At 39.5% G+C, this 13,374-nt stretch overlaps 1 protein-coding gene across 1 annotated transcript in view; it reads left to right on the top strand.

Annotated features, from left to right (window-relative positions):
• Positions 1–13,374, top strand: part of csmd2 (CUB and Sushi multiple domains 2) — a 573,225-nt gene that overhangs the window by 182,978 nt on the left and 376,873 nt on the right. Inside the window, 3 exon segments of the mRNA XM_033045391.1 lie at positions 2,584–2,722; positions 5,981–6,168; positions 12,204–12,392. Coding sequence (XP_032901282.1) covers positions 2,584–2,722; positions 5,981–6,168; positions 12,204–12,392 — 516 coding nt within the window.

Below are 13,374 nucleotides of genomic sequence, written 5' to 3'. Positions count from 1 at the left end.
TAATTGCATCCTGTGAAGGAGACTTACACAAACTGAGTTCCATGTACTGGTCTAAATATAATCCTATCTCTCCATGTATGTGGGCTTTGGTTTGTAGGCATAGTTTTATTTTTACATGCCCTGAAAAGAATGACCATGAAGCTGATTTGAATTTAAAGACCCAAACTTGGCCATTGTGTTAATTTGCTAAGGAACAACTAACTCAGCAAGATTCGAGTCTGTGATTAAATGTAGTCCGTCTGCACCTCCTTTTGGGTGGAGTGACTTAATAGCATTTATGTATCTCTAAAACTAAACTTCAGTGGTCCAATGGTAGATATATTTGGAAGATATAGGCTGCAAAAAATTCCATGAGAGTTCAAGCGGGCATTTCTGTTCAATCTTTAGTGTGGCACATTGGCTCAATGGTAGAATTGCTGCCTTACAGCCCCAGATACCTTGATTCAATCATGACCGCGGTTCAATCATGTCTGTATAAAGTTTGTATGTTCTCCCTGTAACCGCATGGGTTTTCTCTGGGTGCTCTGGTTTCCTCCCACACTCTAAAGATGTGCTGGTTTGTAGGTTAAATGGCTGCAGTAAAATTGTCCCGAGTGTATAGGATAGTGCTGGTGTACAGGGACATCGCTGGTCGATGTGAACTCGGTGGGCACTGTTTCCACACTCTATCTCTAAAGTCTAAAGTCTCAGAGATAGGGAAACTTTCAGAAATAATAATCAGAGATGGAACCATCAGCCATTTTTGCAAGTGTGGTTTCATTAGGAAATGGCAGCAAGGACTTGTTCGAGAAAACCATGCTTAAATCACATTTTAATGTTTTGGTGATGTAACACAGAAGGATTTATGAGGGTAAAGCAGTATGTAAGTATATGCATTTTCAAAAGATGTTTGATAAAATACCAAATAGTAGACTTGTAATCAAAATCAGAGTTCATGGAACAAATAGATAGAACATTGGCTCAGTGACATGAAACAGAGAATTTGGTGAATAGTTGTTTCCTAGATATGGGAGAACTGTACTGTGGAATTCCCTAAAGTTCAGTAGCCAAACCACTGCATTACTTTACATTAATGTCTCAGGCGTGGTTGTACAAAATGGTGCTGAGAAAAGAGAAAATAATATTCGTAGCACTAGGGAAATGTTGGGTGAATGAAAGCAGATGAATTGCTCTTGGATATAGCTGGAACAGTAACAATGGGCCGAACAACATTAATTATCATATTAACATTTCACTAATTATGTGGCAAAATGGTCTGGTTTATTCAAATCTGTTTCATGAAGCATTGGTGATTGCCAAGTTAGTCAGTAAAAAGTAGCACTGCATATATTTAGGCATTTTGATTTGAAAATTATCTGGAAACGCAAGACATCACAGACTGACAATGTTTCAAGAAGGCTGATGTGAATGTGTATACTTAAAAAACACTCAATGGGGGTTCAATTGCTTTTAGTGAAATGTGCATATTTGTCTATGGATTTGAATTATCTGTCAGAGCTCACTTTCAGCTGAGAATTCATGTTTCAACATTGCTCATTGATTATTTCCATGTAAAATATTTCTACTATATTTATTACTATGGTTTCTGAAGATTGTAAAACTCCAGATTATGTATTGTTATCAGAAAACAGCAAATGTCTGTTTTCCATTATCTATCTATTTGAAGGCCCTCATTTTGCATTAGTGTCAGTTGTTTTACCATTTATCCCCACTAAAGTATTGAAGCTAACAATAATTGCATGAAGTGGAAGATTGCTACATAACAGTCAGGGATATACTGCAGACTCATTTGGAAATTGCCCAGTTAATTTAAAATTTATGTGAGCCATCTAAAGCTGAAATTACAAGAGACCATTAGGTCCATTGTATCCATTTTACTTAGGCTAATCCCACAATCAAGTTTCGGATTAGTTTATTGTCACGTGTACGAAGGTACAGTGAAAAGCTTGAATTGCGTGCTATCCAGTCAATGAAAAGACATTACAATTGAGCCATTTACAGTGTATTGATACATGATAAGGGAATAATGTTTAGTGCAAGGTAAAGCCAGCAAAGTCCAATCAAGGATAGTCCGAGGGTCACGAATGAGGTTTAGTTTAGTTTAGTTTGGAGATACAGTGCGGAAACAGGCCCTTCGACCCACCGAGTCCATGCCGACCAACAATCCCCGCACATTAACACTACCCTACACAAACTAGGGACAATTTTGTTACTTTTATACCAATCCAATTAACCTACAAACCTGTACGTCTTTAGAGTGTGGGATGAAACCGAAGATTTCAGAGAAAACCCACGCAGGTCACGGAGAGAACGTACAAACTCTGCACAGACAAGCTCCTGTAGTCAGGATCGAACCTGGGTCTCTGGCACTGTAAGGCAGTAGCCCTACCACTATGCCACTGTGCCGTAGATAGTAGTTCAGGACTGCTCTCTGGTCCATGGCTTTGAGATTATGGATAAACTTGCTTCGAACAAATTCAAACAAACACTGTTATCTTTTCACCTAAACCTGAAAATGAGAAAATAATCGGAATCTTACTAAGTGACTGAAATGGACCTCACTTTGTCTCTATTTTCCCACAGCGCCGTGTGGAGGTCACCTGACTGCTCCAAGTGGAATGATATTATCTCCAGGTTGGCCAGGGTTTTACAAGGATTCTCTGAACTGTGTGTGGGTGATTGAAGCTGAACCAGGATACCCTATCAAAATAACCTTTGACAGGTGCTTTTTCCAGCTATTAACTATCAATCAGCCTTGAATGTATATTAATATGTGGTGTGGTAGTGGTTATGTTATAAACTGTAATAATCCAAAGGATGTCCATGTCATATTTTGTGATATTTGGATCTTGGCTACACTCAACAGAGTGTGACATTTATTTAGTAGCTTTCTTTCCACTTTTTACCCTTGTCCTGTGTATTATGTTAAGGGAAAACAGTTAGCAAAAGCGGTTCACTACATCCTTCTCAATGGCAATTAGGAGTGGTCATTAAATACCAGCAATACCCAGATGCCAAAAACAAATGTTAATAAAAGCGAAGGCAAAAGATTTGATCCAACTCCAAAGCTGCTGAGAGACTGATAATGCTCTCCCCTCACCTCCCCACTACCATTTCAAGCAAATGAGAAAAATCATTAGATTGTGATGGATGATAATGTGCCAAAGCTTCCCTTTGAAGGCAAATACTTATGGGGATGATGTTATTAATTCTGCACAACGTATTGAAAAGCCTGAGCATCAATAGATTGCAGCCACAAGTGTGACTATTTTCCAAAAAAAACAACAAGAAAATGCATTTCACTATATTCAAAGAATTTTCTGGATAATTGAAAGATAAAAGGCTCTTCCAACAGGTCTCACAGACAAGTTTTCAGTCGAATTTCGACATCAGACAGAACCAGCACCTAATTAGCTTTGTACTGTCATGTTAAAGTTGCACCAGACTTTTCTGTCTTCCAACTGTTTGAACGTGGTAGGAATCCTCACAGCCTAATTCAGCACTGTGATATTCTAAACAGCATTACATTAACCTGCACTCCAGTGTGTCTGATAACATGGAACACAGAGTATGGAGCATAGAACAGTGCAACACCGGAACAGGCCCTTCTGTCCACAGTGTCTGTGCCAGACATGATACAAGACCAACTCCCACTTGCCTGCACATAATCCATATTCCTCCACTCCTATAATATCTATATGCCTATCCAAAAGTCTTTCAAATGGCATTATCCTATTTGCCAAAACCTCCAACCCCGGCAATGCATTCTAGGCACTCACCACTGTCTGTGTAAAAAATAAAATGCCCCACATATCTCCTTTCAACTTTGCCCCTCTAAACTCCAGTGTTTGTGTTTTCCCACCGTGGGTAAAAGGTTCTGACTACCCACCCTATCTATGCCGTTGATAATTTTATATGCTTCAATTGTGCCTCCCCACAACCTTCGGCATTCGAGAGAAAACAATCCAAGTCTGTCCAACCTCTCCCTGCAGCTAATACCCCCAAATCCAGGCATCATTCTGGTAAAGCTTCTCTGCATCCTTACAAAGAGTTAAAAAAAATTAGTTGTTTACTATTTTTAATTATTTTTATAAGTCTCAGAATGTCAAAACAGTTTAGGATGCCCTGCCTTACAGTTGGTAAACCTAGGGGTGGAACTTCGGCAGCTGTCAAAGTTGTTACGCCGCCTTTGGGGGGAACATTTCCAAACCAATTCCAGAGGCCCCACTGCTACGCAGAGACAAGCGTTGGAATTCAGGAATGGTTTGTCCTGGGGGGATCGGGCAACTGTGCAGCACAGTGGCACAGCTAGAAGGGCTGTTGTCTTGAACCCCAGAGGCCTCGGGTTCAATCCTGAACTCGGGTGCCGTTTGTGTGGAATTTGTACAATCTCCCTGCGACTGTGTGGGTTTCCTCTGGGTGCTCCGGTTTCTTCCCATGTAGCAGGAAGGTTAATTGCCTGCTGTATATTGTTCCTGGTGCATAGATCAGTGGTGGAATCACCCCTACATTGTTCTTCACTTCCTTGATCCAATCCCAATCAAGACCCCATCTCCGTGATCCTGACGATGGTTTAGACTCCCAATATATTAACCTCATTGGTTTTACTGAAGATTTTCCTCTCAAGCTTTGCCTTGCCCTGTATATTATGTTAAGGGAAAACAGTTCACAAAAGCGGTTCACTACATCCTTCTCAATGGCAATTAGGGGTGGTCATTAAATACCAGCAAAACCCAGATGCGAAAAAAAAAGTTAATAAAAGCGAAGGCAAAAGATTTGATCCAACTCCAAAGCTCCACAGGACAAGGATAATGCATTGGCATTGTACATGGTGGATACTTTGAGGAGCCATTCAATAAAACTGCTCAATGTTGCAATGATAGATTTGTAACTAAAATGATCATTGTTCTAGCAGGTTTCTCCCATACCAATGCATCTATGGCCCAAAATCTATTTCAAACAAAATGTGCTGCATGTACGTAAATGTATGAGGACAGAAAAACAGAACTACACAGTGATGAATTAACCTTCAATTCAACAATCCTTTTTATATCTATTTTTTTCAAAGATTTTGTCAATTGCACATGACTCAATTACCGTATATCCCGGTAATGAAGACGCAGCTGCGTCGAAGACGCAACTCCATTTTGAGTCGCAAAATTTTGAAAAATAAAAGACAGACCGTGCTGGCGGTCATTTCCATTCGCAGCCATTCCCAGTGCAAACCACAGATAATGTATACACCGGTGCGGTAATAAAAATAATACAGCGTTTAGAATAAAATAACATTTAATTGTGCACGGAACAAAGATTACATAAACGTAAATCATTCTAATCTTCCAATCCGAAAAATTCACTACTGTCATCCGAAACTTCAAAGCATAATATTGGTAATTCATCGGGGTCATCACTGTTGTTCGACAATTTACAGAGTTAAACTACTTAAACAGAATTTACACAGCTCCTACCTAGACCAGGTGTTTGAAATGGCGAAAATCCCCGTACAAATGCATTTCACTTTTGATTGGATTGCCGTTTAGTACTGAAACACTTCCTATAGGCCAGGGGTGTCAAACTCGTGGGTCACAACCGATCCGCGAAGGAGTCCGATCCGGCCCGCAGGATGATTTCCCCGATGCCAGAGCGGGCATGAAGTTACATTTTGCCCATGAGGTAAAATTAGTTTAACACATCTTCTTCGGCCTCCAAGACGCAGGTAATTTTTCGGGCCTTATTTTAGGGTAAAAAATAGCGTCTTCATTGCCAGGAAATACGGTAACTCAAAACTAACTATTTCAAATCTTGCTTTGGTGGTACTATTAATGTGCTTGGGTCCAGGACTACCAACTTCAGCAGTTACATTACTCAAGGGTCTCAACCCAAAATGTTACCTGCTCATTTTCTCCAAAGATGCTGCTTGACCCGTTGAGTTATTCCAGCTTTTTGTGTCTATCCTCTAATATACTCATTCTTTTTCCAGATTTAAAACCGAAGTCAACTATGACACCTTGGAGGTCCGAGATGGAAGATCATACTCTTCACCGCTCATTGGACTCTACCATGGTACACAAGTACCTCAGTTTCTGATCAGCACCAGCAACTATCTTTACCTCCTATTCTCTACTGACAAGAGCCACTCAGATGTAGGGTTCCAAATTCGGTTTGAAAGTAAGTTGCCTAGCTTTTTGGTTTGTATCTATGGATCCTAGATGAGGACAGCCATCAGTGCTTTCACAAATATGCTGATCACAGATGTGGCCTCAGCAGACAATAATGCCTTAATGATCAATTAATGCTTTGGTTTTACCAAGGAAACATTCTCATGCATTGATTATATTCATGAATATCTACCCTGGTGTGATTTGATGTGAGTACAGATAGTGGTCCTATCCACGTATTCCATAGTTGCCTTGTTGTGGGAACTGGTTATTATAATCCATTTACATGCAGTTCTGATGAAAGGAAATTAACTGATGGGAACCAAGCGCCTATTGAAAGAAAGATGCTGCAGCATTGGAAAGCTTTCAGAAACACTAGGATGCTGGCATAGCTCAAACTGCTGAGGCCAACTATGAAACTGTATTGGAGAATGGTGGTGGAGGCACAAAATATCTTCAAAGTGATGATAATATAGCGAAGCATTAATTAAAAAATATATTAACCTGAGCACAAAAGAAAGATGAGCATCCTGTGAGCTAAATCTTACGCATGGTAAAGATGAACCACCAATTCTCTTTTTTATTGCAATTTACCATTCCAAACCTGCTCCATCACTATCACATTTTTACAATCAGCACAATAATAACACATTACATTAACTTCAACATAAGATCATATACAGGCCTACCATTTCCAGTGTTACAATGAAAATAAATTGCCACTGTTTCTAAATAGATTATTTTGTTTCACCATTTACATGTAAAAGGTCTGCCAGACTGTGGACTACTGTAGTCTTAATGTAATGACAGATGCGCACATATCATTATCGTTTAGACTGAGGGAAACACTGATTGTATCACATTTACACCTCCCATGTGTCCTAAGAAAAGGTTTGCTTCTCATTACAACTATTTTTACAACTTGCATGACATCTCTCTAAAGTCCAAAGACTAAGGTCTAACAATCCAGTTGGTAAGTTTCATACCCATTTATTTCTGGTATTTCTTCCACTTTATCAGATTTTAAATATCGCGTTTCAATATTGACAATGGTGAGAATTATGTTTATTACCATGGCTGACAGGTAATTAACTTCACCGATGACCCTTGTTGAAATTTTTGCAGTTGCCACCATGCCTTTATATAAGTAATCATCTCTCAGATCACACTTATTAACTTAAGTTTGGGACCGCCATAGAGAAGATTAACTTGTTTGTTCCTCTCGTCAGTATACTCTTGCACACTGAGAATTCAGATGGACAGGTACATAGATGGGGAAGGGTTAGAGAGATATGTGTCAAACACTAGGTGGGACTAGTGTAGATGGGGCATTTTGGTTGGTAATGGCAAGTTGGGTTAAAGGCCCTGTTTTGTTGTTGCATGACTCTATTACAAGCCTCCACAACTATCAGGGAACCTCGTTTCTGGGTACAAGTCATGGTTCATTAGCTACTAACTCATTAGAGTGTAGATAAATAACTTTCACTTTTTGACCCTGTTCAAGATGATATTGAAAGACTTCTTGTCACCATATTTTCCCTATCTGCTGGACATTATGTGAGGAATATAATGCACAATTATTTTTATTTGATGCGAGATAAAGGTTCTTACTGCAACTTCTGAAAACCGACACCAGCTCTGAGACCCAGCCATCTTGGTGGTTACAAAATCCAAGAGAGAACGAGACCAGTTCCTTGCCTCAGTGAACCTCCCTGTTCTGATTGTCAATCAGTCTTTGCATTTAACCCGCTACATGAGACATGAAGAAACTTCCCTGACATGCTGTCTCTGCATCTGTCATCTTTGGTCCTTGATATCTGTAATGAATGTCATATGCTGCATGACAAGAGATGTGCGCAGTTTGGTCTGTGCTTGTCCTTCAGAGGAATTTATTTGATAAATCAAAAATAATGGGCAGCATCAGATCTAATAACCTCATAGTGTATCATTCTGGTCCTCTCTGCTACCATGACAACCACCCGTATCTTTAAATAGCTCATCTCAATTCAGGATTCAATGTAATATTTTAAAGGAATCATACAGAAACCATTCACCTCCGGACGAAAACTGAACAGAAATTTAGTTACATGTTTTTATTCCAGCATTGTACAATTGAAAATCACCTATTTCTGGAGTAAACCATTGCTGGTCACTGTGAAAATCTGACCGGGTGCTTCCTGGCTTTCAGGCATCAGTTACTGTTGCCTCTATCACCTGATTTTTCAATCAGTCACAAGCAGAATGATTTCCTTCCCAATGAAGTGCTCCGTATCAGGGAAGAGGGAACACTGTACACATTGTAGTTGAGGGCACCCACATTTGGACACTCAGAGCTAACACCAACCAGGACAACATGGACCACTCATTGCAGTACTAGACTGGGAGCTATGACATTAACTAATTATTTTTTATTATTCTTTCCACCTCCATCCTGAACTAACCACTCTTCATTAGGCTGCAACAACCCCAGTCTATGACCCCAGACTCTACATATCCCTCAACCATTTAGTTTAGTTTAGTTTAGTTTAGAGATACATCATGGACACAGGTCCTTCAGCCCACCAATCCCCACACATTAACACTACCCTACACACACTAGGGACAATTTTACATTCACACCAGGCCAAAGAACCTACAAACCTGTACGTCTTTGGAGGAAACCGAAGCTCTCGGAGAAATCCCACGCAGGTCACGGGGAGAACATACAAACTCCTTACAGTCAAGCATCCATAGTCAGGATAGAAAACGTGTCTCTGGCGCTGTAAGGCAGTAGCTCTACCGCTGTGTCACTGTGCCGCCCCTTCTCCATGTCCAATCCAATCTTAATTTAGAACCCAATACCACAAATATTTTTTTGTTTCTTTTCATTTTGTTCCTCTTCACACCAACTGCCATTCTTCCACTCACTTGCTCCCAATCCTACAATTAATTGGGATTCAATCACCACCTTCATATCACCCTGGCCAGATGCCCGGATCCCACCACAGTATTGGCCTTTACACCTAAGCCCCAGAAAATGGCAACAGCCAATGTCCTGTGTCAGGTCTTACTCCATACCCAATGTTCAGATCCAAGGCCAAGTCAATGGATATTTTTAAGGTGGAGATTGACAGATTCTTGATTAGTAATGGTGTCAGTGGTTACAGGGCGGAGGCAGGAGAATGGGGTTGAGATGGAAAGATCGATTGCCCATGATTGAATGGCGGAGTAGACTTGATGGGCCAAATGGCCTAATTCTGCTCCTACAACTTATGAATGTCACTGCTCACCACCCTTGGCACCACCACAACTACCCCTCTTCCACCACCACAATATTGGTTCTGATCAAAACTGTGGTCACCGACCTCTAAGTCTTGGCCTCAGGAAAGGACAGGATAATTTTAGTGACAGTGATGTGCAGCTGAAGTTTTCCATCTTGTGGTAATGCACAACTTGGTCTTTGGGAGCCACTGCTGCATATCCTGACGCATCTGTTAATAATGGTTGCTCTCCATTTACTAAATGGTAATTTCCTTTGGTTGATAAGAAATACCTATTTTGTTTATCGTGCCAAATGTAATATAGCGGTGGACAATAAGTTTAAATTATATGCAATCTCTTGTAGAAATTTACGTAAACAATCAGGGAAGACCAAGCTTCTGTTCAACGTCGCGTTTTGATAAGGGAATCTATTAAAAACGAATAGGAAATTACACTGTTGAAGAAAATCTTTATTCTTTCAACAGTCGCAGAGCTTTCAAAAGATCTTATCCACATGAGCAATAAAGGTGCCCCAGAGATTCTATTCTTGCAGTCACAATGTAAATCAACGAAAATAATTACTTTTACTTGCAATAAAGTGCAAAATGAGTTTATATAGATTTGTACTCAATTTTCCTTGAATGCCAGGCTTTTTAAGGCTATAATGAACATAATCATTTAAATCGGCAATAAAACCAACACAAGGAATGGACTATCACAACAGAGGAGCCAGACAGCATTGTCCGCACTATTGTGCTATCAAGGCTCAATCTGTAAATATATTTAAATCAGGCAAAGGCAAAATGGGACAAACACCAGAAATGTGAAATCAAACAAAAATACTGGAAATACAACAGTCTTTGCAGCATCTGTGGAGACATATGTAAAGCCAGAAGTTGCTGACCTCCAATTTCAATTTGGAAATGTTTCAGCGAGAGGGAGCGGAGGTGGAGAGACCAAATGGTTAGGTCCATGTATGGGCTGTAATTCTTGATTGGCAAAAGGAGATACAAAGATTAGTGAATATCAACTGGTATACAAACTCACTGTCTACTTATTATTCTATTCTCCTGTAGCAATTCAGAGGGCACTGCATAAGGAAAAAGACATAGGTTTAAGGTGAATGGGGAAAGATTTAATATGAATCCGAGGGGAGACTTTTTCACACAAAGGGTGGTGGGTGGATGGAACGAGCTGCTGGAGGAGGTAGTTGAGGCAGTGACAATTGCAACATTTAAAAACAATTAGACAGGTACTTGGATAGGACAGGTTTAGAGGGAAATATAGGCAGGTGGGACTAGTGTAGATGGGACAGGTTGGTCGTTGTGTGCAAGTTGGGGCAAAAGGCCTTTTTCACACTGTATGACTCTATGACTATGACATTTTAATCAAGAATTGGATTTTAAATGAGCTGTGCTATTTTGACAATTATATGATCCCCAATTATAGATTCAAGCATGTAAAATCAAGTACCAAGAAATTCAGTTGCACAATGCTGTATTTTTTTTCCTTTCCATTTATGAAGTAATTTGGAAAATTACTTGGAAATTTTTTTTTAAATGTTTCCTTGGTTGCTTATTGTGACACCAAAAAGGCTGAACAGCCATTTCTAACTCACGACAGAATACAACCTCAAACACCTCCCTTATTTCCCTGTCGTTCTGCAAGCTATTATCTCTCATATGCCCATTAATTTCTCAGGAATGACATGCAGTTTGTATTTCACCTACTGGCATATCTTTACAACATGGGGAGAAAATTGGAGCATTTAGTGGAAACTACATCCTGAACGCCCAAACTCAGGATCAAGTCTAGGTCGTGAAGCTGTGAAGTAGCACAGCTAACTGTTACCGTGTTTCTACCCTTCAGTGTGTGGGGCACAGGGAAGATGTCACTCCCCATGAAGCAGAACCCTTGAAGCACTGCAGTGGAGCATGGGCTATGTTGTTGTGCAGTCCCTAGACAACCAGCCCTTATTAGTGCAGCAATAAACAGGGACAACTGCATACAAGTGTAGCATCTACCTACAACTTCCCTTCACTTGCCTCAATTTCCAAGTGAATTCCCTATACCCCTGAACTGCGGTATACCCATCCCAACTCCATGAATCTTTATCTCTCCAGTCTATCTCCTAGCCTCCAATCCCTCATCACCCCCCAACAACTTTGCCACTGTCGAACCTGTTTCCTATTACCACAATGTTGCAACAGCAGTCCTTCCACTCACATATGGAAAGGTGCCAGTGATCTCTCCAACCATTCTCAGTCACAATTGAATTTCATGTCTTGTCCCATGAATTCTCCCACAGCCCTTTAGGCATTTGCTGTGAACAACTTGTGAATGCAAATAAGGTTAACCCACCAACCAAATTTATGGTATTTGTTTCAAAAGACTATGGCAGGATGTACTTTGATTACATAGAATGTAAAGATTTTTTTAATGCAACTATAAAGATATAACATTGACCTTTTCATCAAGGAATTAATAAAATAGGAGTTAATTTGATTGAAAGATAACGACCTGATCAAAAGTACAAAATTAATAGCATTTTTATGTTTCTACCAGAAAAACTACTTGGTTTTCAGGTAGAATCCTTCTTCAGCAGTGTCGTGTCCACAAACTCTTCAAACTTGCCTTTGTTTTGCAGTCATTCTCTCCATAAACAAGAGATGTATTTATATACAATTAGTTTGCCATCCTTCTCAAAATGCACTTTTATTGACAATACCCCATGTAAAGACATCAAAATAATTACTTTTTTAATAAAAAAAACCTCCTTATCATGTTCATTTGTTATGTTTTCAGGTGTTAAATTACAATCTGATTCTTGTTTGGATCCTGGAATTCCTGTAAATGGCCTGAGACATGGAAATCTCTTCTATATTGGATCTTCTGTGACCTTCGGTTGTGACTCGGGATACACCCTCAGTGATGATGAAGTGCTTGTTTGTGAACCCAATTACCAATGGAGTCGTGCTTTGCCCAGCTGTGAAGGTATTGCTTCCTTTTTCAGAGTTGCAGTGTGGGTTAGAATCTCAGCAAGCACTTTCACAATGGGTGTCATTCTTGGCTGGTTGCTTGGGAAGAGGGAAGACAGGGAGAAATGTTGGGTTGTAAATTTCACCACCTGCAAAACCGAAGGAATTATATTAATGGCATGGAAACAAATATATACAGATAAAACTATCCTCCTCTACTTATTGTATGAGTAATCTAATCACAAGGGACCAGACTTCGACAGACTGGATGGGAGGAAGTGATAGATTTGAATGATGGGAATTCAGGTGACTCTTTAAGAAAACCTCTTTAAAAATTCCACCTTTTTAAGTGGTTAAAAAAAAAAGGGAACAAGCTGCAATATTGTTTTTGAGCAAATAATCTCTAAATCTTTGAATTGATATATGGACTTTTCCTATGATGGGGAGAGAACTCTGAAATACATTGTCTGCATCTCTGGGCAATGTCTCTGAGGTGTTATTTATTGGTTTGACATTGGCAGAGATATTGCATTCCTTTCTGTTGTTAATAAAATCGCTCCTCTAGCAGGGAGGGATGAAATTCCTTTTTTTTCCCGCACTCTGATAAGATTTTTACGTTGAGATTGGTTACAATCAAACTAAGCAGCTCTTCATAAATTTCTCATTAAATGAATCTGTTGAATCTTATCGCTGACAAATTCTGAAAAGCACCTTTAAATAAGATATAAAGATTAGTAATAAAGTGTGAATACTAGTGAATTTAAAATGCCCAAAATATTATTATTTTTAAAAATTGTTTGTTATTGAACAAATCATTTGGGTTCATTGACTCGGTGATTTTACTCGCATTACCTGTTTATATCCAATGTAGCAATAACTTAAAATTAATCCACCTATAAGCCTCTGTTAGAAAACCTTTCCCACAGGAAGCATTAGTTTGCATGTAATGAAAATTCTGATTAAATCTTAAACTGACAAACTGTTCCAGTGAGATTATT

The sequence above is a fragment of the Amblyraja radiata genome, chromosome 27 (genome assembly GCF_010909765.2).
Source record: "Amblyraja radiata isolate CabotCenter1 chromosome 27, sAmbRad1.1.pri, whole genome shotgun sequence".
Lineage (NCBI taxonomy): Eukaryota > Metazoa > Chordata > Chondrichthyes > Rajiformes > Rajidae > Amblyraja > Amblyraja radiata.
Note: the sequence above shows the minus strand (reverse complement) of the source record. Positions and strands in the feature narration are given on the sequence as shown.